General features: G+C 29.8%; 1 protein-coding gene across 1 annotated transcript in view; it reads left to right on the top strand.

The window, feature by feature from the left end:
- LOC107443708 (ATP-dependent RNA helicase DHX8) overlaps positions 1 to 27,042 on the top strand; it is a 38,591-nt gene that overhangs the window by 9,929 nt on the left and 1,620 nt on the right. Inside the window, exons 6-18 of the mRNA XM_087152477.1 lie at positions 1,634 to 1,781; positions 2,055 to 2,218; positions 12,207 to 12,401; positions 12,736 to 12,921; positions 14,442 to 14,528; positions 15,184 to 15,307; positions 16,709 to 16,890; positions 17,818 to 17,958; positions 19,458 to 19,670; positions 20,601 to 20,681; positions 23,266 to 23,394; positions 25,228 to 25,424; positions 26,220 to 26,399. Coding sequence (XP_087008603.1) covers positions 1,634 to 1,781; positions 2,055 to 2,218; positions 12,207 to 12,401; positions 12,736 to 12,921; positions 14,442 to 14,528; positions 15,184 to 15,307; positions 16,709 to 16,890; positions 17,818 to 17,958; positions 19,458 to 19,670; positions 20,601 to 20,681; positions 23,266 to 23,394; positions 25,228 to 25,424; positions 26,220 to 26,399 — 2,027 coding nt within the window. The remainder of the gene's footprint in view (positions 1 to 1,633; positions 1,782 to 2,054; positions 2,219 to 12,206; positions 12,402 to 12,735; positions 12,922 to 14,441; positions 14,529 to 15,183; positions 15,308 to 16,708; positions 16,891 to 17,817; positions 17,959 to 19,457; positions 19,671 to 20,600; positions 20,682 to 23,265; positions 23,395 to 25,227; positions 25,425 to 26,219; positions 26,400 to 27,042) is intronic.

The raw sequence follows: 27,042 nt of genomic DNA, 5'->3' as shown, positions 1-27,042 counted from the left end.
TAAAGGAAATATGTTGAGATAAAATCCAAAATTAATTGTACATAACATATTGAAAATCATTTTTTGAAAAAGGTAAATTTTTAAAAAAGTGTTTTTATATTTCTGACAGCCCTCTAGAAAAATTTCTGCGTTTGAAACTGTATTTTTATTTAATGAAATCTTTGTTAATTTAAAATGAGTTATTAAATATGTTAACAAATTCTTTTCTTTATCCCATTTTGAAAACCCACAATAAGTCAGAAGTTTAAATTGTTTGTGGAATTCTATGTGACAAAGATTCAGTAGAAAACTACTTGTTTAGATGCCCTTAATAAAAGGGTATAATCATTGGAAGGGGCAAATAAAAACCCAATTTGAAAAACACACATATAGACACCTTGGCGAGATGTATATTAAAAAAGAGAATTCTAATTCCAAATTTCAAATTAATTTTTTATATAAACTCTAGTGGATAATATTCTATGGTATTAAAATTTTAAAACTTTTTTTTTTCTTTAGCAATTTAATGTTATTAATTAATTTTTTGAAAATCATTCATAAATCATAAAATGTTTTTGTTATTTTTAGTAACTACAGCGGAACCTCAGTTTTACATTCTCGTTTCGCACATTATCTCACTTACTACATTATTTTCTGCTAGTTTGTAAGAATTGCCTATTCTGATTATATTAAATTAACCCAGATTTTACCTAACCCTTCTTTTAAACATTCCCGTTTTATGCATTTTTTTAACAGATCAAAATCGTTTTTTCTCTAGAAAGCTTGCACAAACTTTTTACAAGTTATTTCTTTCCTTTAAAAAAGAAAGAAAAACTTGGTTTATTAGTTGTTTTTTCTGACATTTTTCTATTGTATCTCATTGTCCTTTTATCTGTGAGAGGATTTCTCCCTTGAGTCGAATTCAGAAAGGTTCTGGGATGCACAAAGCCCAGGAAGAGTAGTTAAAAAAAAGTATTGGAGCTAAAAATTGTAATATTTGTTAGAGAACTTTTTTTTTAGCTTACTTAAACTAATTTACAATGAATCAGAAAATAATAAATTTATATTCAAAAATTATTTGTGTTTGTTAGAAATTAAATAATGTCAAAAGTACGATTTTTATAATAGTAAAAATAAATAAATTAATGTTTTCTTTTCCTTTGAAAATGTAGTTTTTAAATAAATCGTGTTCTACCTGATAGGCTAGATAACTTGTCTTCTGGGATATTCACTGTCCACTATTGTTGTATTAGTGATTATTTTTGATTATAATTGATTATTTTTGATTGAAATTTATGCTTTTTTGAATAAACAAATTTTAGAGGAATAAGCATTTTGTTCAAATTTTAGCACTGTGGGGAAACTCCTAGTGCAGAGGATGTAACAATAGTGCACCATTGCTGCAATGAAAGTGTTAAAATTATATCGCATTTAAATGAAATCTTATTACATAATATCATAAACGTTTGTATTCATCTTTTAATTGAAATCTGAATATGAAAGTTTGTTACTAATGTATGTTGTTCAAACAATCTGAACTAAATTATAGTGTAGCTAATAGCCTCAAAGTTGCTACATTGTTAGTCTAATTATTTCTCTCTATGCATATTACATAATTGTAGAATATTGACTAAGTATATTATTATTTTAACAGAATCCTGATGGTTCTTTAGCTCAAGGTGCCATGATACAATCAGCCCTCGCAAAAAATAGAAGGGAGCAAAGACTGCAACAACGAGATGCTGAAAGGAATTCTATTACTACTGAATTGAGCAAACAATGGATTGATCCATTACCACATAGTATGAAATTTTATTTAAAACTTATTTGAATAAATAAAAACGAGTTCTTTTCTTTTTAATCTTATAGTAATCTTATAACTATACTAATAAAATCATTTCATTCATAAAATTATTAAAGCCTGGTAAAAAAAAGTTACAGAATTTTCAAAACATTTTGTTACTTTTCCTTTTGCCTGATGTTTTTTACATTTATAACACAATATGCACTTCATTTTTTTTCTTTGATGGTTTGTAAATTATATTGAGAATAATTAATATAATATTTTATTTCAGCTGAAGGCATAAAAAGTTCCGGATTGTCTACTGATGATTTTCCTGAATGGAAAAAGCATATAATAGCTGGCCCTAAAGTGTCTTATGGCAAAAAGACCCAATTGAGTTTATTAGAACAAAGACAAAGCCTTCCTATTTATAAATTAAAAGATGATCTTGTGAAGGTATATTTTAATTATATATTTTTCTTTTTATTATTTAAAACAGTAGCATTTTTCAATGTGTGTTAGTAGAAATCTTCCAGTACAACATCAGAATTTGCAGATTACACAGTATTTGCTTATTATTTTTCATCTTAGATTTTTTTTTTGTTGCCGAGAGATAGAACAGAAAAGTCATTTTGAGACCACTAAACTTATTCAAGTACTATCTGTTATGTTTTAACTATAAAAAAAATTTCCTAATCTTCAGAGGTATAAGCAAAAGGAAATTGACGATTTACCAAAATTCTAATTATTTCTTTAAATCAACTGGAATTTAGTAAGGTGAAGAATTAAAGCATTACTAATTTCTGAAAATTCGGGTTGTTTGTTATAGACTTTATAGGGATTTATTTCCTTCTTTAAAAGTTTGTATTATATATATATATATATATATATATATATATAAACTGCTGTTTGTAGAAAATGCAACACCATGAAGGAATCATCAGAATCAAATGAAATTCGCAGCAAATGTCAATTATAGGATATTATGCAAATTAATAAAGTTTCAGAGCCATCGCGCGTGCGTGGCGCGCGCAGCGCCCTCTGAATTGATGCTGAAAGCGTATAAATAAAGTGCTGTAGCGGGACGTTGAAAATAGTCTATGATTATTTGTTAGTGGCAAACGTTTAGTGAGACCTGAGTATGCCTCCACGACGGAAGAATAAGAAATTCAAGCAACTTACGGAGTTTGAACGAGGGAGGATAATCGGCCTTCGAGAAGGAGGATTTTCCTATCGCGCAATAGCAGCTCGTATGCAGCGGAACAGTTCCACAGTGATGCGAGTTTGGAAGCAGTGGACCGACGAGCACCGAACAACTCGAAAAACAGGCACTGGACGACAGAAGGTGACGTCAGAGCGCGATGATCGACACCTGCTCCGCATGGCGGTGAATGATCGCACAGCTTCCTCCAGGCAGCTGGCAGCACATTGGTCTACTGCTACAGGTGTACAATTGTCGGCTTCGTCAATTCGTCGTCGTCTGCTGCGCCGTGGATTGCGTGCAAGGGTGCCATTATACAGGATTCCCCTCACGGCGGATCATTGACGGCTGCGTCGGCAGTGGGCTCTTGAGCACAGAGACTGGCGAGCTGATTGGCACCAAGTTGTCTTTTCAGATGAATCACGCTTCAATTTGTGGACCCATGATGGCCGTGTTCGTGTTAGACGTTATGCCGGTCAACGCTGCCTTCCTGAGTGTATTATTGAACGACATAGTGGTCGAACACCCGGAGTTATGGTCTGGGGTGCGATTTCGTATCATGGACGATCCAATTTGATACGAATTGAGGGTAATCTCAATAGCAACAGATACGTCCGTGAAGTGCTACAGCCCGAAGTCGTTCCTTTCCTTCAAGGCATCCCTGGAGCTATCTTTCAGCAGGATAATGCACGCCCACATGTTGCGCGGACTGTTAGAGACTTCTGTTCAGCACAACGCATGCAACTTCTTCCTTGGCCTGCTTATTCGCCGGATATGTCGCCTATTGAGCACGTGTGGGATATGGTTGGTCGGCGTCTCACTCGTGATCCGCGTCCTGCAGTTTCCAAAGACGAACTTTGGTTGCGCATACAAGCGATATGGAATTCTCTTCCTCAAGCAGATATTCAACATCTGTTTGACTCCATGCCACGTCGTATAGCAGCACTTATTGCAGCGCGTGGTGGCTGCACCAAATACTGATTTCGGACGCTTAATTTGTTTCTTTTGTTTTGAAAATTTCATCATTTATTTGTATCAGTACAAGTCGTTTCTGCATTAAATTTCATTTGATTCTGATGATTCTTTCATGGTGTTGCATTTTCTACAAACAGCAGTTTATATATATATATATATATATATATATATATGTAGGTTTCAATACCATAGTGTAATAACTGCGAACATTGCGTCATCTACCATCTTGTAATATTAAAGGACGTTGCATCATCCTCTTGATATTGAGAGGCGCCAGCCAGACCAGAAGGGGAAGTCCCGAAGGGAAACTCCCGAATTTATAATTAACTCTTACTTTATACCATAGAACACTCTAATTCTTAGTCACATGCAATCCGGAGACCACTGCGCGAAGGCAGCTCTCACGATTCATGTCAATACTGTTAACTGCTATATCCATCTACCTTTTTTATTTCTATTAAATTGTTATGTTTGTTAAATTATCGTCATCATTTACTCCTATGCTGCACTATCTCCCACAAATAATGGGGGCTCGAGTCCGGAATTTGAACATCGAGCTGTAACTATTTCTAATCTCTGAAATCCGGCGAAGGGGATTTTAACCAACTACTTCGAAATCCCGAGAAGGGGATATTTTTCAGCCAAGTAACTTTAGAAATCCCGAGAAGGGGACATTCACCGAAAAAAAAAAAGGAAAGCAAAATTCTGCGCTCGAGAAGGAGATCCAGATTTTGTTCCTATTTTAAATCCCGAGTAGGGGAATCACCGAACTGTTCACCGAATCACCGAAATTCTACGCTCGTGGAGGAGCGATTTATCAAAGTGCAGCAAAAGCAGCTGGAATCCACGAATTTTCTGGAGTCATACTGATCGAGAGGGGAGAAGTGCAGCAAAAAATCAGCGACTGGAGAAAAGCAGCAGCAGAGACCTGAACTTTCCTAAATCAGCAATAACCGGATCTGTCTCGAAGGACAGAATTGATCCAGAAACTTCTGTCGCGAAGGACAGAATTGATCCAGAAACTTCTGTCGAGAAGGGCAGAATTGATCCAGAAACTTTCCGAAATTATTGGAATATCCTGTGCAAATCAGCAAGGCAGTCAACTTTTCCGTGGAAGTGCAGTGTGAAATCCTTGGATACGAAAGGGATACGAATCTGGTTTGAATCAACGAATCGAAAAACATTGGATTACCATTGGACACTGAGAGTCTCTTCAATCAAGGTAGGAAATTTTCAATTTTAAAAATGTATAAAAATTCAAAGAAAGAAGACCTAGTAAAAGTATTAGAGGAAATAGGAGGCATCGCAGACAGCAGCGATAATATCGTTAAATTAAAAGAAAAAATTGAATGTTCCGAAATATTTAAGAATGATTCTGAATTTGTCAAAAATTTGATAGCTAACGCCGTAGAAGAAAGAGTACAAATAGCTGACAGGGAACTTAAACAAAGCCAAATTCAGATTGAGTTAGAAAAACTAAATTAAAAAGACTAGAGAAAGAAATGCTTTTAATAGAGGCTAAAAACAAAGCATTCGAAATCGACCCTCCCAAAACAATAAATGATACACCTGAAGCAAATATAGAGAATCTAATTCATAGCATTAAAACTCTATCTCTTCCAGTTCCATCGAAACCTGAAAACTTTAATCAATTTTTTTCATCGTTGGAAAGAGCTTTTAGTACGAAAAACATAAATGAGGGGCTTAAAGCCGAAATCTTAATCAATATGCTAGGTGAAAAAGCAAACAGCGTCTTGTTATACATAGAAGATGAGGATTTAAAAAACTATGAAAAATTAAAAGCTTTAATATTACGCGATTTTCAACAAACTCCCCAAGAATGTTTGAATAACTTTAAAAATGCCTCAAAATTTAAAGAAGAAACATATATTCAATTTGCTACTCGCTTAAATTCACATTTCGAGTATTATTGCAAATTACGTAAAGTTGAAACATTTAAATCATTATGTAACTTAATCATATCCGATAAAATAATTGAGACATTAAATAAAGATATGGCCAGTCATATTTTAATCCGCCAGGGTGAAAATTGGTTTAATCCCGTCGAGTTAGGACGAGAATTAGACATTTACACTACGTCTAAAAATATGCCACACAGAGAAGTTTCCAATACCCATAAATATGGGCAGAACACTTTTTTTCGAAGCGAGAAAAAATATTTCAGAAAAAACCAGCTGGATCGTTTTTCTCAACCAATAAATAAACAAAATAGAGCAGAGAAAAAATGCTACATCTGCGGAGAAGTCAGCCATTTTGCACGTGATTGCGAAATGAGATCGAAAAAAACATACGAATCCAGAAGCGATAAATCAGAAAGAAAAAATACCCCTCCCAGTGATAACTTAAGAAATCAAAGCTTTAGTGTTAATTCCTGCAAACCATCTGGAGAGAATAATTTTAAGCACGAGTTGAAGTATGCTCAGATTTATTTGAATAAAAATATCCCAGTAAATGCCATAATTGATTCTGGAGCTCAAATATCTGTGATTAATTCAAATAAAATAAAAATAAAAGATTTTCCTCAGTCTAACATAATGCTAACGTCATGTTTCGGGGATGAACGGAAAGCGAAACTTATACAGATCCATATGTCTTTATATCCCAATGAGTCAGGGTTGAAGGTCAGCGCCGCTGTTTCGGATGAACTTAAAGTAGATGCAATAATAAATTCAACGATTTATGAGCAATTAATAAAACTATGTCAGCTTTCTTCAAGTGTAAATACTCAAACCAAAACTTCTAAGAGTGAAGATTTTTATGAATGTTCTTGTTTCAATATTAATGACTCTTGCTCTTGTGAATGTTTTTTATTTAATATCAACAATGTGTATAGTAATGATGAACTTGATTTATCACATGTTAATGATCCTTGTATTAGAAATGAACTGTCAGTGTTGATTAATAATTATAAACCAAATAAAATTAAAGACACTAAGTTAACAATGAAAATTATTTTAAAAGATGAAATCCCAGTATGTCAAAGAGCTAGACGTTTATCTTTTTCTGAGAAACAAAAGGTAAATGATCAGATATCAGAATGGTTAAAAACAGACATAATTAGAGAGAGTTGCTCTGATTATTGTTCCCCAATAGTTCTTTGCAAAAAGAAAGATAATAGCTTAAGATTATGCATAGATTACCGGAAATTGAATTCAAAAACAATTAAAGATAGATACCCCTTACCTCTTATTGAAGATGTGTTAGACAAGTTGCAGGGTGGCAAAGTATATAGTAAACTTCATTTAAGGAACAATTTTTTCCATATAGACGTGGACGAGGATAGTAAAAAATACACCTCATTTGTGACACCTGATGGGCAGTATGAGTTTAATAAAGTGCCATTTGGGTTGTGTAATAGCCCTAGTACATTCCAGAGGTACATCAATTATGTGTTCCGTGATCTTCTTAGAGAAGGTGTTGTCGTCATTTTTATGGATGATATTTTTATTCCCGCAGAGAGTGAAATTGACGCACTGAACAGGTTAACACGAGTATTGCAAACTGCATCCGAATATGGACTAGAACTAAACTTAAAGAAATGCCAATTTTTGATGTCTAAAATTAACTTTTTGGGTTATATTATTGAGAACGGTACCATTAAACCATCTTCCGAAAAAACATTAGCTGTCCAAAATTTTCCTGTACCTAAGTCTACTAAACAGGTGCAGAGTTTTCTTGGATTAACCGGATATTTTAGGAAATTTATTCTTAACTATGCTTTAATTGCTAAACCATTAAGTGATTTACTTCGAGATAACAATGTATTTTATTTTGGCCCAGAACAACAAACAGCATTTCAAACTTTAAAACAAAAACTTTCTGAAAATCCAGTACTGCACATTTTTAAACAAGGAGCAAAGCTTGAATTGCATACCGATGCAAGTAAATTTGGGTATGGTGCTATTCTTTTTCAACAATCTGATGATAACAAATTACACCCAATACACTATATGAGTAAAAAAACGACTCCTCAAGAGGAAAATTATTCAAGTTATGAACTTGAAGTGTTGGCTATAATTGAGGCTTTGAAAAAATTTCGAAATTATTTGATGGGAAATAAATTTAAACTAGTAACAGACTGTTCAGCTTTCCAAAAGACTATGAGTAAAAAACAATTAACTCCTAAAATTGCTAGATGGGCATTATTTTTGGAAGACTTTGATTATGAAATTGTACATCGTCCAGGTAAACAAATGAAACACGTTGATTGTTTAAGTAGATATCCTATTATGCATATTACTTGTGATGAATTAACCTCTAAAATTGTTACTTGCCAGATAAATGATGAATATATTAACTCTATTAAACAACTTTTGGAGAATAAATCAATTGATGATTTTGTGGTAAAAAATAATGTTTTATATAAACTTGAGAATGATAATTATTTACTAGTGGTTCCACAACAAATGCAAACTGACATTATCAAATCTACACATGCTAAAGGTCATTTTGGTATAACTAAAACTCTTGATGTACTTAAACAACACTATTATTTTCCAGATATGAAGAAATGTGTTGAAAATGTTGTAAGTAATTGTGTAGAGTGTATATTAGTAAATAGGAAGGCAGGAAAAAAAGAAGGGTTTTTGAACCCGATTCCTAAAAATAATATTCCCTTAGATACTTACCATATTGATTTCATCGGTCCCATGCCATCAACTAATAAGAACTATAAACATATTTTCACCGTGGTAGATGCTTTTACCAAATTTGTTTGGTTCTACCCAACCAAATCTACGTCAAGTCAAGAGGCAATAGATAAGTTAAAAAATCAACAAATAACTTTTGGAAATCCTTCACGAATAATTACTGACCGAGGTACTGCGTTTACTTCAACAGATTTTGAGACTTATTGCCAAGATGAAGGTATCGAACATGTGAAAATAACTACAGGCATTCTTCGTGGTAATGGACAAGTGGAAATAATGCATAAGATCCTCATACCGATACTGGCAAAACTATCGATAAAAGATCCTACTAAGTGGTACAAATTTGTTCCAACAGTACAGCGTACCATTAATTCTACAGTTTCTCGGAGCACTCAGATGACACCTTTCCAGCTTCTGACCGGAGTGAAAATGAAAACAAAAGAGGACTTACAAATTCTACAAATGCTGGAGAAAGAACACATGGAATCATTTATCCAAGATAGAGAGAACATTCGAGAAGAAACCAAAAAGAATATTTTGAAGATCCAAGAAGAGAACCGCAAGCAGTACAACAAAAGAAGAAAGAAAGCCAACGAATATCAAATAGGAGACTTAGTTGCAATCCAGAGAACTCAGTTTGGATCTGGTCTCAAATTAAGACCCAAGTTCTTCGGTCCATACCAAATCACAAAAGTGAAGAAGAATGATAGATATGATGTGCAAAAAGTCGGGAATCACGATGGACCGAACAATACTTCATCTTCAGCTGACCACATGAAACCGTGGCCAGTTAATTAAAAAATTGCTTTTTATATTTTTATACTTTGCTTTCTCGTTCTTTTTCTTTTTTATTTCAGGTAACTGTGTCTGGTAGCTATTCTGATGAAAATGAGGACATTTTGATGTCAGGATCGCCGATTGATGTAGGTTTCAATACCATAGTGTAATAACTGCGAACATTGCGTCATCTACCATCTTGTAATATTAAAGGACGTTGCATCATCCTCTTGATATTGAGAGGCGCCAGCCAGACCAGAAGGGGAAGTCCCGAAGGGAAACTCCCGAATTTATAATTAACTCTTACTTTATACCATAGAACACTCTAATTCTTAGTCACATGCAATCCGGAGACCACTGCGCGAAGGCAGCTCTCACGATTCATGTCAATACTGTTAACTGCTATATCCATCTACCTTTTTTATTTCTATTAAATTGTTATGTTTGTTAAATTATCGTCATCATTTACTCCTATGCTGCACTATCTCCCACATATATATAATATAACCCAAATTTTTATCAAGATAATTTTTTTGTGCAAAACATCTATCTTATGTTAAAAATGAATGTTAGATTAGGCGTAATTTTTTCAATAATAACATTGGGAATTTTTGTTTATTTATTTATTTTTATTTCTGTTGCATGATATTTTTTAAGGGATCTTGGATACTTTTGTATTACTACTTTTAAATCTACTATTAGTTTCTCTCTCTAAGCTGCAGCCTTTTTCATGACATTTTTAATCTATTTTTTGTCAAAAAGATTTTTAATCTATTTTCTGTCAAAAACGTATAAGTTTAAAAACGTTATATTTAACAAAAGGTCACATAATTATTGCTACAAATTTCTGGGAGAGAGAAATACTTCCTATTGCCACTTTTTATGAACTGTTTCTTCATGTGCTTCTGTATAGGTTATAACAGGAAAGCGCCCCTTGCAGTGTACGACAACATTTTGAGGCATAGGTTCCTATGCAATTTTAAGCCTGTTGATGCGCCCTAGCTCTCCACAAAATTTGTTGCAACATTTATGTGATCTCCTGTAGAACATAATACTTTTAAACTTGTACATTTCAACAAAAAATGGACTAAAACTGTCCTTTTTTTAAACAAATCTGTAGTTTAAGGAGCAAAACTAATTTCAAATTTGAAATCCTCCCTCCTGCATATGGCAAGATCGAGTATTTGTATAAATGCAAACAAAAGTATATTTACCAGTGTAATCTATTGGATTGTGTTGGAGTTGTAGACAAATTTGAATTTCTGAAGATATTGCTGCAGATCAAATATTGAAAGAAATGTGCTTTTGTAAAAGACTTTTTGATGAAACTAACCCTCATTTGTATTACATGGACAGGAAAACCTCACACGGTTAGCCTGATGGCAAGGGGACTCTAACCCATGATCCATCTACAACTGAGGATATTTTACATCTACACTGTAGTTGGTGCGATCCGGGTGTGTAATCCGTATCGACCAGCCATCGCTTTAATTCAAACCTGGTTCACCTCATTGAAAAGCAAATGCTCTATCACGTGAGCCACCACATCTCTTATGTTATGATTTAACTTTTTTTTTTGCGTAAAAATATCTTTTTGAAAATGACCTAAAATTTTAATTTTGCAATGAATAAATATTTATTTAGTCAGTTAGGGTACGTTGCGTTTTTTAAAGGTGCTTATTTTCTTTACCATGTCGATTTTCACCACAAATTATACAAAACGCAAGGTTTTTACATCATTTCTTTCAATGTTTTCACTTTTCATTCAACCACAATCCATTTTAGTGTACTGTCAGTCTGTAACATATGAAAAGGCAATTAATTATACATGTTTGATGAAATACTTGCAGGCCTGCATATGTGTATACTAAGCTAGATTCAGTGGGAAGAATTCTTGCATGTGCAACTATGGTCATAATTTTGAATCAAAATTATTTTTTTTTTACATAATTAAATTAAGTAATTTAAAAAATAGACTCAACCACTCAATATTGAATATATTTAAAAATGTGCATAAAAGCATAAATTGTTTTTGTGGTGGCTAGCATAATCAAGAAAAAGAGTTCTCTTTCAGAAACCGGTTATTTTATCATGATCCTCTAAAGTCTTATAAAATTATTTTACTTTTTTTTAATGTATGTATATGAACTTTCAACAATACGGAGGGAAAATTTTATTAGTGTGCATATCTTAATTATGATATTTTTTAAAAAAAATTGTGCTTTAAAGTATATTTTTGAATGCTTAAAAGGTGCTTACTTTTTGGTGAAAAATTTTGCTATGCAGCCTGGTCAGCTTTACTTTCAATTTATACCCTTAAAAATATTTTTCACTCGTTTTTACATTGATTATACAAAACTCAGTAGATGTTTTTATTTGACAAATTAAAGTTGATTACTAAAATTTTTTTTTTTTAACAAAAACTGGAATTTTGCCTAAGAAAAATCATATCTTATTTTCTAAAAAGAGGTTGAGCTTTAGTAAAAAATATTTAATAAGTACAGAGAAGTAATTAAGTCCAAAGAATTCTGAAGGAAGAATATATAATAGCTTCAAATATGCATAAAAATTAAATGTGTGTGCATTTATCACAAAAGTCTCATTAATTTATCAGTTCACTAATTAAATATTAGATGTTTAATTTTTTTTCTGCAGTAAATTCAGTCTAACTTTTGCATTTTATTTCAAACTTGGTGTTACGCTTTATTAATTTATGTGTTAATTAATATATTAATGTGCTCTGCATTCTTTTTAATGTTTATTGTTAATGACTGTCTGCATATTACTTGTATTTTAATTCCATTCATTTAAAATTTCATAGGCTATTACAGAGAATCAAATTCTTATTGTCATTGGGGAAACTGGATCTGGAAAAACTACCCAAATGACTCAATATTTGGCAGAAGCTGGTTTTACGGCAAAGGGAAAGATTGGTTGCACTCAACCTAGGAGAGTTGCAACTTCGTCAGTTGCAAAAAGAGTTGCCGAGGAATTTGGTTGCCGATTAGGCCAAGAGGTACGTGTGCAGGAAGAAATTCAAACATTTACAGATTATTTAGTCTTTTTAAGTTTATTAAAATTAATTATTCTATTTGATTTTAATAAAGAGAATAGAATTGAAATGGAAAAAAAAAACTTAAAATGACATTTTAAATTTTATTATTTTTCTTCAATTTGGGAAATTTTCAAAAACTTTCATTAACCAGTAATGTTTTTCAATTAGACTGATGTAAAAAAAATTTAGTTTGTTGTGCTTGTAACTAGATTCTATCCTAATCTAATTTTAAAGCCCTTCAATTGACGTTTTTTAAACCTCTTTCCAAATACAAAACAGCATTTTATTTTTATAGGTAGGCTATTACATCCGTTTTGAAGATTGCACGAGTTCTGAAACAGTCATTAAATACATGACAGAAGGTATGCTTTTGAAAGAGTGTCTGAATGATCCGGACCTGAAAAGTTACTCAGTATTGATGCTGGATGAAGCTCATGAAAGAACAATCTATACAGATGTATTGTTTGGACTTATGAAGAAGGTAAGGCATTGATGACAACCAGTCTGATGTAAAATGTAAAATGACTTTTGGATAAGCAAATTTTAAAATAGTATATACTTTTTCCCTCGTTGGTCCTATTTATCTTTCTGATTTAAGAGAGAAAATGCAGTATTTTTCACTCTCAAAAAGACTAAATATTTTATTATTTAAACTAGGCTACTATTCTTTGTAAAACAATAGAGATTCATTAAATTTAGTAAAAAGCAATGTATGTAAACTTCTCTTATTCTATACGAAATATAATTTTATCTATTGGAATTCTTAATTCTTCTTTAAATGAAGTTTAAATATTAATTGCTAAAATAATTTTTTTAAAAAAGCATGAACGTGTGAAAAGAGTGAGGGAAAATATTTGCTTATTTCCATTTCTTGCAGAGCAGAAAAGAATAAAGTAAAGAAATGGAAAAAACCTATCTCCTTATTAAAAGGGAATTGGTGTCACGCACCAATTGCATTTTTGGCGCAGCCCCCTCAACCATTTTCCGCCTTTGGGGACATGTGTGAATTCGGCACAAACAATCTGTGCAAATTATGGACACAAATGTACACTCTTACGAAAGTTTGACTTTTTTTTAGTCTTATCTGTATGTTTGGAAATTGTTTCTCTCATCTAGTTAGAACACTTAAGAAATTCTTATATCATACCTCATTACTTAGCAACAAGAAAAATGAAATCTCGTTTATTTGGTTATGTTCTGAAAAGTGTGATTGTTTTGTTAGCATACTTATTGTAATATTACTTTTGTGGTTTTTGAGATATTGTTTGCTGCTGTTAATATTCTAAAAATTAGTAGTAATTTTTAAGAATTTAAATATGACCTTAAAATCTATGAAACTTTGTGGTTCAATGAAGATTATAATGCTATCAATAAATAATGATGGTGGCCTAATGATAACGCACCAAGATATTCTGATTCAGAAGTTAAAGAAATTAGATGAAGTTGGCAACTTAAGAAGAAGAAAATGTATTGTCCAAAGGAAACATGAAGAAAAGGCGATGCTCCCTAGGAATGTACAAAATGCGACATCTGGTTATGCGTTGGCACTTGTTTTGAGATTTACCATACGCAATTAAACTATTCATTTTTCTTGTTCATATTGTAGCAAAAAGTATTCAGGTCCAGCAATCGTTACTGCCAGCAAGGCACTGCTCGTGGGAAGCAATTCAGCTTAGAGCAATGAGCAGTCAAAGGGTTAAATATATTGAAACTTATTGCAAGTAAATATTTTGAAGCTTATATTTCTAGGAATTTGTGGAAAACTATCTCTTTTACTTAATAAAATTCATGACTACAAATCCGCATAATTTTATCTTTACTTTTTTGTTATTTCTAAATTGTTCTTCATTAAATTGTGGTCATATATTAATTATATTGTGATTCATATTGGTCATGCAAGTTATGTTGCATCTTACATTATTTACTATTAGCAGTATTTTCTTTTTTTTTTCGTTCATTTTTTAAACTTATAGTGTATTTGAATTTTTCTTCTTTTTTTAGGCTGTGAAACAAAGGCCTGAACTCAAACTGATTGTTACATCTGCTACCTTGGATGCAGTAAAGTTTTCTCAGTATTTCTTTGAAGCGGTTGGTATAACTTTATGTATTTATATTTAATTTTTGTTTGGATAAAATTAAGAAAAATATTTACAAACTAGACTAAAACTACAAAAAACGATTATTTGAAGTACTAGTGTTTGAAAGTAGAAGTGTTTTTCTAGTCTTAAACCACTGTAATTTGGATCACAGAAATTAATCTGTAATGGCCAGAAAACCAGCCACCTTAGTAAGCAATTGAACGAACAAAAAAAAAAAAAAAAAACACATTAACAAAATGGTTACTATTCATCTATATTAGTGGCCAAAGAATGTAATTAAAATTTTTAATTAGTGATTGTCCAAAAATTAGATTTTTGAGTAGTAATTGCTGAAATATTATCTGAATCCTTTTTTTTTATTGTATTTTTTTTTTATTGGTATTGGATATTTATTTATACATGAAAATTTTATTTTAAAAACTAATTTATTTGAATTAATTTTTATCCCAGTTATCATACTTCATATTTAAAGACATTTTTCTAGAATAAGTTTATTGTATTTCCTCTGGAATAAACCATTTGTTGGTATTTCTTTGAAAGATTTCAATATTTTTTCTTGTGCTATAAGCGTTAAATAGTTTGTTTTCCTTATTTTTAGTTGTTTCAAAATTTTATAAGTTTTTTATATTTTTCTTCTATTTTAGCCAATATTCACAATACCTGGACGAACTTACCCTGTTGAAATTTTATACGCTAAAGAACCAGAAAAGGATTATTTAGATGCTTCTTTAACCACAGTTATGCAGATTCATCTTTCTGAACCTGCAGGCAAGTTTTATCTGTTGTATTTTTTTTTTATTTTGACTGATATATTTTATTTCTCACACGAAAATCTACTTTAAAAAGTTGTACTTTAAAGAAAAATCTTGTTTAGGAAATGTTAATATTTAAACAAAATATTTTTAAAAAAAAGTTATAAGGGACAATTTATATAATTTCTCTTTTCTTTAAATTTAAAAATGGTAAAATAAATGTATGCTTGTATTTGTATTGTTGAATTTTGAGCACCAATTAATTTTAAAGTGCTTTTGTTCTTTTTCTCATGTTTAATTTTAAAAAAGCATGATTCTTATAAACTTTTCTGTGCTAATAGAATTTAAATGTTTTTTTTAAAAATGGTACTTTTTAGTCTATAAAAGTTCATTGTCTCTTTAATAAAATTAGTGATTTCTTTGTGAAAATTACTGACATACAGTGCACACAAAAAATAAATGATCGGACTACCTTGAATAACTTTTGAATTAATGATTGGATCCTTGCATTTCAGTACTCAATCTTAAAGGTTTAAGAGGTTAATCTCAAGTACGATATTTAATTAGTGCATGCGTTATTTTAAGCTATTATTATTAATGAAATTTTAAATGCACATTTTTTTCAAAATTTGACTTGTTCAACCGATTATGCTCAAATTTTGTGATTCTCCATTAAAAATAATATTGAATAATATATATTTACTAAAATTAATTTTTTGCGTATAATTATCTTTAGATAAACAAATTTTATAATTACGTACAAAACTTTTTCACTTCTCTTAAAATATTCTCAAGATATGGTGAAATACGCAAAAAGTGAAATTAATGTTAAGAGTCACTGCTCCTGACCAAACTATTTCGACCATATTTCCCGAGTGGCTGCCACCTTATATTTGGGGAGTCAGAAATCCGAATCCGTAAAAAAAAAAAAAAAAAGGTATCTTTGTTTAGCGAAGTACATTTTTGTGTCTGATTTTGTAACTTGAAATATGGTCTGCTTAAAATAATTAGCATGTGCGAAGTCACATCCTCGAACTATTAAAATTAATCCTAGAAAGTGAAAATCCAATCATTAAATCAAAAGTTATTCAGGGTGGTCTTTTTTTTTTTTTTTTTTTTTGCTCTCTGCGCACATATATAAAAATATAAATATAATATTCTCCTGTCATTTGTGGTGCAGCCATTGTACCTTTTATTAAGTAGGTTTTGTTATAATATTAATTAATGCTTTTACTTATGGTCCTTTGGTAAAATAAATAAGGTATGATATTTCTTCAAAAAATGTTGCCAAATCCAAATGAAGATAAGGTATATTTTCGCTATATATGAATAAAGCAAAACAACATGAATTACCAAAAGACTTTTTAAGGTTGATAAAATGTATATTACTTACAAATACGCATTTTTTCTTTTCTAGGTGATATTTTGGTTTTTCTCACTGGTCAGGAAGAAATTGACACAGCTTGTGAAGTTTTGTATGAAAGAATGAAATCTTTAGGTCCAAAAGCACCTGAACTTTTAATACTTCCTATTTATTCGGCATTGCCTGGTGAAATGCAGACAAGAATTTTCGAACCCACTCCTATTGGATTGAGAAAGGTCTCTATTTTTTAACTTTTAATGTTCTTTCACTTAAAATACTTAATAATTTATGATTTATATTGTATTCTCAATCTTTTCATTGTCGTTTGATCATCATTGAAATGACCTAAAGGTTTTTTTAATTTTTATATCTAGTTTTGAGTTTTTTAACTTTTTTATTCCCTGAAAGTTACCGTATTCATTTTCCAAAATGGAATCTTATTTAATTATACTCATCCAATTTATTTACAAATGAACAAAACCTTAAAGTATATAAATAGGTGTCAGAACAAAAACTATATTTTTCTTAGAAAGCTCTGCATCCTATTTTTATTTGTTTGTCAACCTATTTATGATTCTTGGTTGTCTTGTTTTGTTAATTATTTTTTTTTTGTCATAAATATTTCGTGAGATATTTTAGATGTCAGTATCATGTGATATTGGTTTAGCAAAATAAAAACATTGAAACAAAAATATTTTTATAAATTAAATTCCAGATGAAATAGCTTATAATCTTAAATGCTATGTTTTGGGTTTGTTTCCAATATTTTTTGATACACTATAAGTTGAAAATTTAATTTTATACAAGGTTGCTTAAAAGAAGGAAGCAGATATTTTAAAGCATTATGTAGAAAGCAGAATATATTTATAGTTATGAATATATTATGCAGATGAATTCACCTTTCAGTTAAGAAACTTGTACTAGGAATTTAATTCAAATTAGTATTTTTTCATTAAGTATTATTGCAAAAAAATTAGTTAAGATAGAAAGTTATTCCTTACTGAATTCAGCATTGTAAAATTTAATTAATGCTTGATCACAAATGCTAATTGCTTTTTCCTGTTTATAAAAATTTCTTTCTTAAAATTTCTTTCAATCTTATGTAGATTGGAAGCTTTATTCTTAATGACTGGAGTGTTTACCTAATATATTGATAATTTCAGGTTGTAATAGCTACGAATATTGCTGAAACATCCCTTACAATTGATGGAATTTATTTTGTAGTTGACCCAGGTTTTGTAAAGCAGAAATCATTTGACTCAAAAACTGGGATGGAGTCATTAGTTATTATACCCATATCCCAGGTATGTCTTTTTTTCTTTTTTTTCTTCTTTTTTTTTATATTGGAATAATTTTAACAGATTTTATGCACTGACATACTCTTCATCTACTACAAAATTTCAGTTTTTATTTCAGTTTCACTTCTCTACCACTGACATTTTTTATGTACTTGTTTTTTTATGAAACTCATGTTCAAGGGTATGAATCATTATAAGTGAAATTAATTACTTCTTTTATTGTTAATGTAGCATTTTAACATTTTTACAACTTCTTATTTCGAAATATGATACCTGTTTTATTTAGATATCCATTTTTGTATTATCTTTGAGTCTCAGCTTGTTTGTAGATTTTTAATTGTTATGGCTCGTTCTATTTAAAATAAAAAATTTTCTAATTAAATTTTAGAATAGAAATGTTTCTTATTAAAGAATTTATTGTCATAATAGTAATGATAAGTTTCATTATTGGTTATTGAAATTTTAGTGTTAATAATTTGGTTTTTATAATAATATTAGGTCTTCTAATGCTGTATTATAAACTTATTTCGAATTTATGAGTAAAAGAGCCATTAACACATTTTAAATATTCCAATTATAATAATTCTTTGCTAGAAATTAATTTCCATTTAAGATTATCTGAGTGCAATTAGTAAAGTAAATGCCGATTGAGGAAATAAAGTTTTGAGAATAACTAAGTTCAATATATTTTTTCTGATTATTACTAAATGTTTACATAAACTAAACTATTTTCGATTTTATTTTCCTCAATAGATTCAATTCATTCTTACTATCAATTTTCCTTTTTTCTGGAAAATTTCAGAAAATTTTATTTTTGGCATTTGCATAAGAGAAAGAGATTACTGTTGCAATTGAAAAGTGTTTTGACAGTTGTTTTCCTTCTATTTCTAATGCTATGAACGCTAAAATAAAATATCAAAAAACTGATAAAAAAAATTTATTTTTTAAAAAAATTTCCTTGCACTATGTAGCTTTACATACAAAGATCCAAATGTATAATTATTACTACTTTGAATTTTTGGTCACTATTTTGAATATGAAAACGCCATTCATTTTACATTATTCAAAATTTCATGAATTTTGAAAATTGTCAAAAACAATGCCAAAAGTTTTTTTTTTTACACATGATGGTTAAATTACGATAGAACTGTCGATTGTCAGTTAAAGTGCTTAAAAATATTTTTTAAGTATTTGAAAAGTGCTTATTTTTATTGAATCATTTGGCTACCCACCCTGAGTTGGGCTAATTTTAAAATTTCTATAAAAGCTGACATTCTGCTAATATTTTTTATAAGGGTTTCAGAGAGTGTCTTAAAACAAATGCTAAGTCTATGATGCGGATTTTTTTTCTTCCTTCAACTGTTTTTAAAAATTCCTAATTTCATTATAATCCTCTTTTTTTTTTCATGTAAATTTTGTTAAAATAAACAAAAAAAAATTTTGGTTTAAAATTTATGTGTTTTAATGTTTCATTAAAAAACGACATTTTATAAATAATTTTATAGGCTCAAGCTAAGCAAAGAGCAGGCCGTGCAGGAAGAACAGAACCAGGAAAATGTTATCGTCTCTACACTGAAAGGTCCTACAGAGATGAAATGCTCACCACTCCAGTACCGGAGATCCAAAGGACAAATCTTGCATACACTATACTGCAGCTAAAAGCAATGGGGATTAATGATTTGCTCTCATTTGAATTTATGGATGCTCCTCCTCAAGTGGTACATGCATTTATCACATTATTGATTTTTAGAAAATTTTCATATCGATTACTTTGCATTTTATATAATTTTTATGGGTTAAAATTCATCTATAGAATTACAAAAAGCAAAGATCTCAAAAAAAAAATTTTTGATCTCTTCTTCTAACCTTTTTCTTTCTGTTAAGTACTTTATTTCTTGGTGGATGTAGAGAAAAGCATTGATCTCTTAAATCACAAATATTTGATAATTTCTTAGCATTTCTTAAGTCACTATTGAGAAAAACATAGAGTTTGGAAGTTTAAAGAACAAATTCGTAAAATGCTTTAGAATAAATAAAAAACTATTTCGTGTAAACATGAATTAAAACTTTTTAATATCGCCTTAAAATTTACCAAGCCAATTTTTTATTCAAAATCATTTTGAATATTGGTGAAAATTAAGTTCTCCAGTTAAGTTTGTCTTCTAAAAGTAGCAAGGTAGTGATTACATTTCAAAAGTAGTTTGTAGTTGCTTCATTTTTTAAAAAAAAGTAGTTTTAGTTAACTACAACTGTAATAAAATAGTTGTAGTTAACTACAAAGAAAATGTAGTTTTTACGACCACTGCGCTATGCTAATAATATGTTTTATTATTATTATTATTAAATTTGTGGGAGGTGACGGGAAATCCAAACAATTTATGGGCAATCTTCAGTTTATTGTCTACTTCTGATGCATTATTTGAAAAATTAAAATACAATTGTACTAATTTTTTAAATTAAATAATCTGTATAATATCCATTGTCATTGTAGTCTTAATGAAAGATATCAATAGAAACACAGTTATGTAATTTTAAAAAAAAAAACATTTTAATTAGCCTATATTTGTAATTTCTCTAAAAGTTCCCATCAATTTATTTATTTTGATTTCCGGAAAATATTAACTTAGAATTTTTTATTTTATTTACAGTCTCTAATTATGGCTTTACAGCAGTTGTATTCTCTCAGTGTTCTGGATAGTGAAGGGCTTTTGACTAGACTTGGACGACGGGTAAATTAATACTTTTCATTATTAAAACAATGTTTAATGCAACTGATTTGGCAAGTTAAAATTGCATATTCTTTTCAAACTGTGCCTACTTTTTACTGTACTTTAATTCAAACATGTTATAAATGCATAAGAGTATTAAAAAAATAATTCTATCGGATAGATGTTTGAAGCTTTTATAATTTGAGCTTGTACCGTGAAGATTCATCAACATGAAATTTTGTACTAATACAAAAAATTACTACGTACATGAATAAGAATTTATTTTACATGCATATTAGGACTCTCACATCTGAGACAATTATTAAAATGTTTTAAATATAAGTCTAAATGAAAAACAATTCAATCTATTTTCATTAAAGAAAGTTAATTTAGTTAATATAATTTAATTTCAATTAATATAATTTTTTAAAAAAGCATATATTTTATTGCATATTTTGTTTCATTTATCAATAAAGCTTACTGAAATGCTTTTCAATTTAAATAGTTCAAATGTAGCAGGGATGAGATTCTTCCGCGGATTCGCGGATTTCTGCTTTTTTTTCAGATTTTTCCAATTTTCCCGCTAATTTCCGCTGAAATATTTTTTTGCACAAGTTAAAATATTTTATGAGGAATTTAATTTTCCGCGGATCGAAATTATTGAAGTTCTCATTACTCCCTCTGAAATTTCTCTAAAAATCAATTCCTTGGGATAAAACTGGTTGACCTTCATACAGGGATGAGATTTTTTTCCCTTTTGTCTCTCGAATTTCAGCCTTTTTATCAAAAACTCCGATTCTCTAAAAGTTTCGTTTTTTTTTTTTTTTAATAAATATCCCGCTTTTTTGTGAAAATTCAGTCGTTGAAGTAAAATAATTATATTTATTTACGATTTTCAAAGAAAAACAGAAAATTCAAACTACGTCCTAGCTGCTAACCCTTCCGCATTTTTACTTATATTAGCTATTTTCTCCGATTTCATGCACAGAAAATAAGATTTTCCGTATTTTTTATCCGTCGGCGGGATAGCTCGTATTTTCGTAATTCAGACGTCACTGCTTCTTGTATTCTGGAATGAAAGCAGACAAAAAAAGAGAAAAAAAAGTAGAGGTGGATTTGCGGTGAAAATATTTATTTGCTCATTCAATTAATCTTGTAAATTTTTATTTATTAAGTCTAAACAAAAAACAATACAAACAAGCCTTTTAGAAATCCCAAGTCCAGACTCTGGAAATATTTCGATTTTTATTCACGCGATTTTAATATCAATCATCGATTTTCGTATGTACCTGATTTAAAAGTTGCGCATTGCAGTTCTTATTTACGCTTTTTAAATATCGTACATTATGACTCGTATTTACGAGATTTAAAAATCCAATATCGTGTTTTGTATTTATGCATTTTTAAAATTGCGATTTTATTATCAAACATCGATTTTCGTATTTACCTGATTTAAAACCAATATTCAAGCGATTTAAATATTGTACATTGCGATTCTTATTTACGAGATTTCAAAAACCAATATCGCGATTTGTATTTACGAGCTTTTAAAACCTTATGTAGCTACGCGAGCTTAAAATCCAATGTCGTGATTCGTTTTTGCGGTTGTAATATCGCGCGATTTTAAAATTATGCATCGTGATCTAAAAGTTACGCATCATGATTTGTATTTTCGAATTTTTTAAATTCGATGTAGAGTTTCATATTCACGTGATTTAAAAACCTCATATCGGGATTTATAATCACATGGTTTACAAGTTTAAAAATCGCACTTTTTTGTCAAATTTTCGTGTATATATATATATTCTAGGATTTCCTCTTTTTTACTTTCTGACTACTCTCATCCCTGAATGTAGAGAAGAGGTAGACTTTTGACATTCTTACTATTAAATGCTAATGTCAATGTAAACATTCAATTATTAGAAATAATTAAAAACTAATTTTGGCATTTATTATGAAAAAATAATTCTAACTTCAACAGAAGCATTATTTTTGTTTATAACTTTAGCCAATAGACAACATGACCTCAAAAGTAACCATCTGATGCATTGATTTAATGCCGTGATAAAAGGAAGAAAATTTCATCACATTAAAATAAATTTATTTAAAAAAAATTTTAGTTCTATTTTCAGAATATGAATTTATAAAACAATTCAAGTAGTCATTCTAAAAGATTTTTTAAAGATTTTAGTTATTAAAAAATAATTTATTTAGTACTTTTGCTGTATGTTTTACTTTTAATGTCTTTAAAAAAATGGTTTGCTGTTTTAAAATTGGTTCAAATAAAATTTTTCACAAGAATGGGGGTATGGCCAACCCTTCCAAGGTTAACAATTGGAACATTTTGTAATTAATTAAATGGTTGAATTTTTTTTCTTTTTAATTGTTTGTGTTGAAAAAGTATATTGCAGAGGAAAGTGTTATTCTATTTAAATGTTTTCTTTAGATTGTAAATATGACTTTAATTGTTAAAGTTATGTGTGAAAAATGCTTCGCGGAGCAACACTCTCCATTCAATTTAGATTTGTACTGCTTTTTAACTATTTGTTATGATTATGAACACAAGCTTTAGGAAAAATTTCAGTTTTGTTTCATTTGTATTTAGATGGCAGAATTTCCAATGGAACCAAACTTATCAAAGATGCTTATAATGTCAGTGCAATTGGGTTGCAGTGAAGAAATTCTTACTATTGTATCTATGTTGTCAGTTCAAGGCGTATTTTATCGGCCAAAGGTATTCATACATTTTTTAAATTTTTTATAGGCGTTTGAAATTTTTTTTCTTAACTGTGTTCTTCGTAACATTTATTAGTAATTAATTTAACTTTACTTACTGTAGAATTCTAATCAATATCAATGTTATAATTAGATATGCATTTATTGTTGCACAGCTGCTCCGCTTTCTGCAAACGAGTTTTTAAAGTTGTTGAGAATTAATTGTACAGTAAAATTTGCAAAATTTTGTTAAACTTAAAAAACACTTTAAAATCTTCGCCATAATATATTGAGAAGTATAAAATTTTGTAGTCTTGGTTAAACTTACTTTGAATTAAATATACTAAACTGAAAGTTAAATATTAAAATATTTTGCTACCACTGAAAAAAATTAACAAGGCGAAGTTGGCATTTCTGATTACAAATCAGAGAAGCTCATAAATTTGTTTTTTTTTTTTCAGTGGGCTACAAAAACTGAAACTTGCAATTATGGCAAACATTAATGTAACTTTGTAATTGTAAAAATTAATGAAATATATAGATTACAATGCAAATTAGTATGATAAATTTATAGTTTTACAAAAAAAAATAATAATCACTATTATTCCAAAGATAAACTTTGTTATTAAAATAGTGTCAAATTAATGTGATGGTTGTCATTTTAATTTCAAAATTATAATTTTTGTTTCATCTAAAGTTTTTGTAATTTTCTTTCTTTGCTAGATTATTTGTACTTTTACACAGAACCCCTTACCATGAACCAAAATTTGCGTAACAAAATGAATACTCTCCAATGCTCAGAGAAAGACTCTGAGCTAGATCAGTAACTTTTAGTTACAGAGTTAAAGGTTTTAATTACAGAATTAAAATTTTAGTTACTGAATTTTTAGTTTAAGAGATTTTTTTTCCTGTTATGTTTTTTTTTCTTTTCTTTCTTATAATATATTTATTAATGTATGGAAATAAAGGGGCCATGTTAATAAACTTTGGAGCTGGTTTAATTACTGTAAAAAAAAATTCTGCTACAGACAAGTACAATGAAACCTCTAGGAGAGACCACCTCTGTGTAGTGACCTCCTCTATTTGCATCCACTTTTGGGGGGCACTGAATTTTTTCCATAGACTGTGCTGAAGAAAACCTTTGGGAAAAACCATCAAAACCTCTCTCAGCGACCGGGCAGACCTCCGCACCAAATGAGAAAAAGGTCAAATAAAGAAACGCCAAAAAATTTAAAAATAAAAAATATTAACAAAGCAAATGAGTATAGATTCAAATGTGTTTCAAATATTTGTTAAGAGCTTTTATTTAGAGAGCTTTTTTCGACCAATGAACGCGACAGTCAACCTTATGTTACCGTCAGAGTGCACTAAACACTGTGCTATCAATTATTTCGTTACATTTCGTTACAACAGTTAAATTAGGAGAAAAAAGCCATTTTAGAATATATAAAACATTTCAAACAAACAAACCACCCATTAGTAAGCAAATTAATTTTTTATATAAAATTAAATACAAACTTGAAGAAAAAACATAATTTTTGTTGAAAGTTATGTTTATATATTTAAAATAGGTCTATCATTCATAATTGGTTAATTTCTTTTTTTTAAAAAATTATATCTGTGGGGGTTCATTTTTAATTTTATTCATTAAACCGGTTTTCATGAAGCCAACACAAGTTGCGTTTCTGTACCCTGAGAATGACACTGGGTAAAATTGAAGTCGATGGAAGTAACCCCTAAGTATGATCAACCTCTATTAGCGACCATTTTACTGTGGGATAGAGATTGATCGCTCCCGAGAAATTTCACTGTATGCAATTTTTTTTTAATTATTTTTTTTCCCTTCTGTTAGGACAAACAAGCTTTAGCTGATCAGAAAAAAGCCAGATTTCATCAGCCTCAAGGAGATCACTTAACTTTGCTGGCAGTGTACAATTCTTGGAGCAACAACAAATTTTCCAAAGCATGGTGTTATGAAAATTTCATACAATTTAGAACACTACAAAAGGCTCAAGATATTCGCAAACAGCTGTTGGGGATCATGGATAGGTTGGTAATATTTTCTAAATTAGTGAAACAAAATCATAGCGGAATTTACTTTATTTATAACCCGAGGCATTTGGTTTCAAATATGAAAATAAAAAATTTAACGGAACGAATAAGTAGATTAAAATGTATTCAAAATATTTGTGTGAAGCTCTTATTTAGAGAGCTTTTTTGACAATACAACCTTACGTTGCAGTCAGATTGCTTTAAAGATGATGCTATCAATGATTTACTTCTGAAGTTAAACTAGAAAAAAAAGTTTGTTTAGAAGAAACAAGCCTCTCAAACAAACAAACCTCTTCTCATTTTTAAAGCTAACTAATTTTTATGATTTAAAATTAAAAGCAAACTTAAAACAAAAAATGTAATTGTTTATTTATTTAAAATAGCTTTATCATTCATAATTGCTAAATTTGTTTTTGCACATAATTATATCAGTTCAGATCACTTTTATAGGCGCTAAATTTTATTCATTGATCCGTTTTTTCATGACGACAACAGAAGTGGCATTATCGCACGTAGAAAATGACACTGACTAAAATTAAAATCGTTTGTGAAAAATCATGTACCTTTGATAACAATTTTGAAGTTAATGGAGGTAAGAACCAACAACTTCCATTAACAACCCGTTTACCGTGGAACGGGTCGTTCCCGAGAGGTTATACTGTAGTTACAAGAGTTAATCAATGCCCGCAAAAGGTTTTTTAATATAGATTTTGTGTTCTCAAAGTTTTTCATTTTATCTTACTTTGCTTGTAATAGTTTCCTTCCTTAATTATTCTAAAATATTAATTTTAGGCATAAATTTGATGTTCTGTCCTGTGGTAAGAAAACAGCTCAAATTCAGAAAGCTATCTGCAGTGGATTTTTTAGAAATGTTGCCAAGAAAGATCACCAGGATGGTTACAGGACTCTTGTTGATGGTCAAGTTGTTTACATCCATCCATCCAGTGCCTTATTCAACCGAGAACCTGAATGGTAAGAACTACATGTGCATATTTCAATTTTATGTCTGTGACTGTTGGAAAAGGGGGAGGGGGAAACAAATATTCTAATTGTTAAATTTTGGAGAAAGTTAAAAAATTCAAATCATAGTATCTGATTTTACAGTAACAAATATAGTTTAGTTTTATTTTGATGAATTTTAAATATATAAATGTATTTGAGTCAATTCTGAAGTAGCCTCAAATGTGCTTTGTTCAAATCTGGTTTTCTGATCAGTGATTATGTTTCTGCTTTCATATTTATTAAAATTCGCTTCTAAGTCACTTACAGCTTATTACTTTTTTAAATACATATTCATTTTGAAATAAGTTGAAACTTTTTTTAGACAGTGCAAATATATTTTAAAGATAGGAAAATGGTAAAAAAAAATTAATAAATTAATAGAAAAACAAAAGTTATTAAAAGCAGCAAAAAAAAAAATTCATGCCTTTTGCTGTTTGAATTTGAATTACTGCTATTACCACTTAACACAGATTGAATCTAGCTAAAACAAGAAGTAGTGCTAGTGCTTCTTTTTCTCTACCTCTTGTGTCTTAAATCTGCTTTGAACTTGAACTAATACCAGCTTTTTATTTTATGAAATTGACTTGTTCTGAAAAATATAAAATAGAAATAT

This window comes from Parasteatoda tepidariorum, chromosome 9 (genome assembly GCF_982258835.1).
Source record: "Parasteatoda tepidariorum strain Cologne lab strain chromosome 9, Ptep-v5.0, whole genome shotgun sequence".
Lineage (NCBI taxonomy): Eukaryota > Metazoa > Arthropoda > Arachnida > Araneae > Theridiidae > Parasteatoda > Parasteatoda tepidariorum.
The sequence above is the reverse complement of the archived record's forward strand: the minus strand, read 5'-3'. Positions and strand labels throughout refer to the sequence as shown.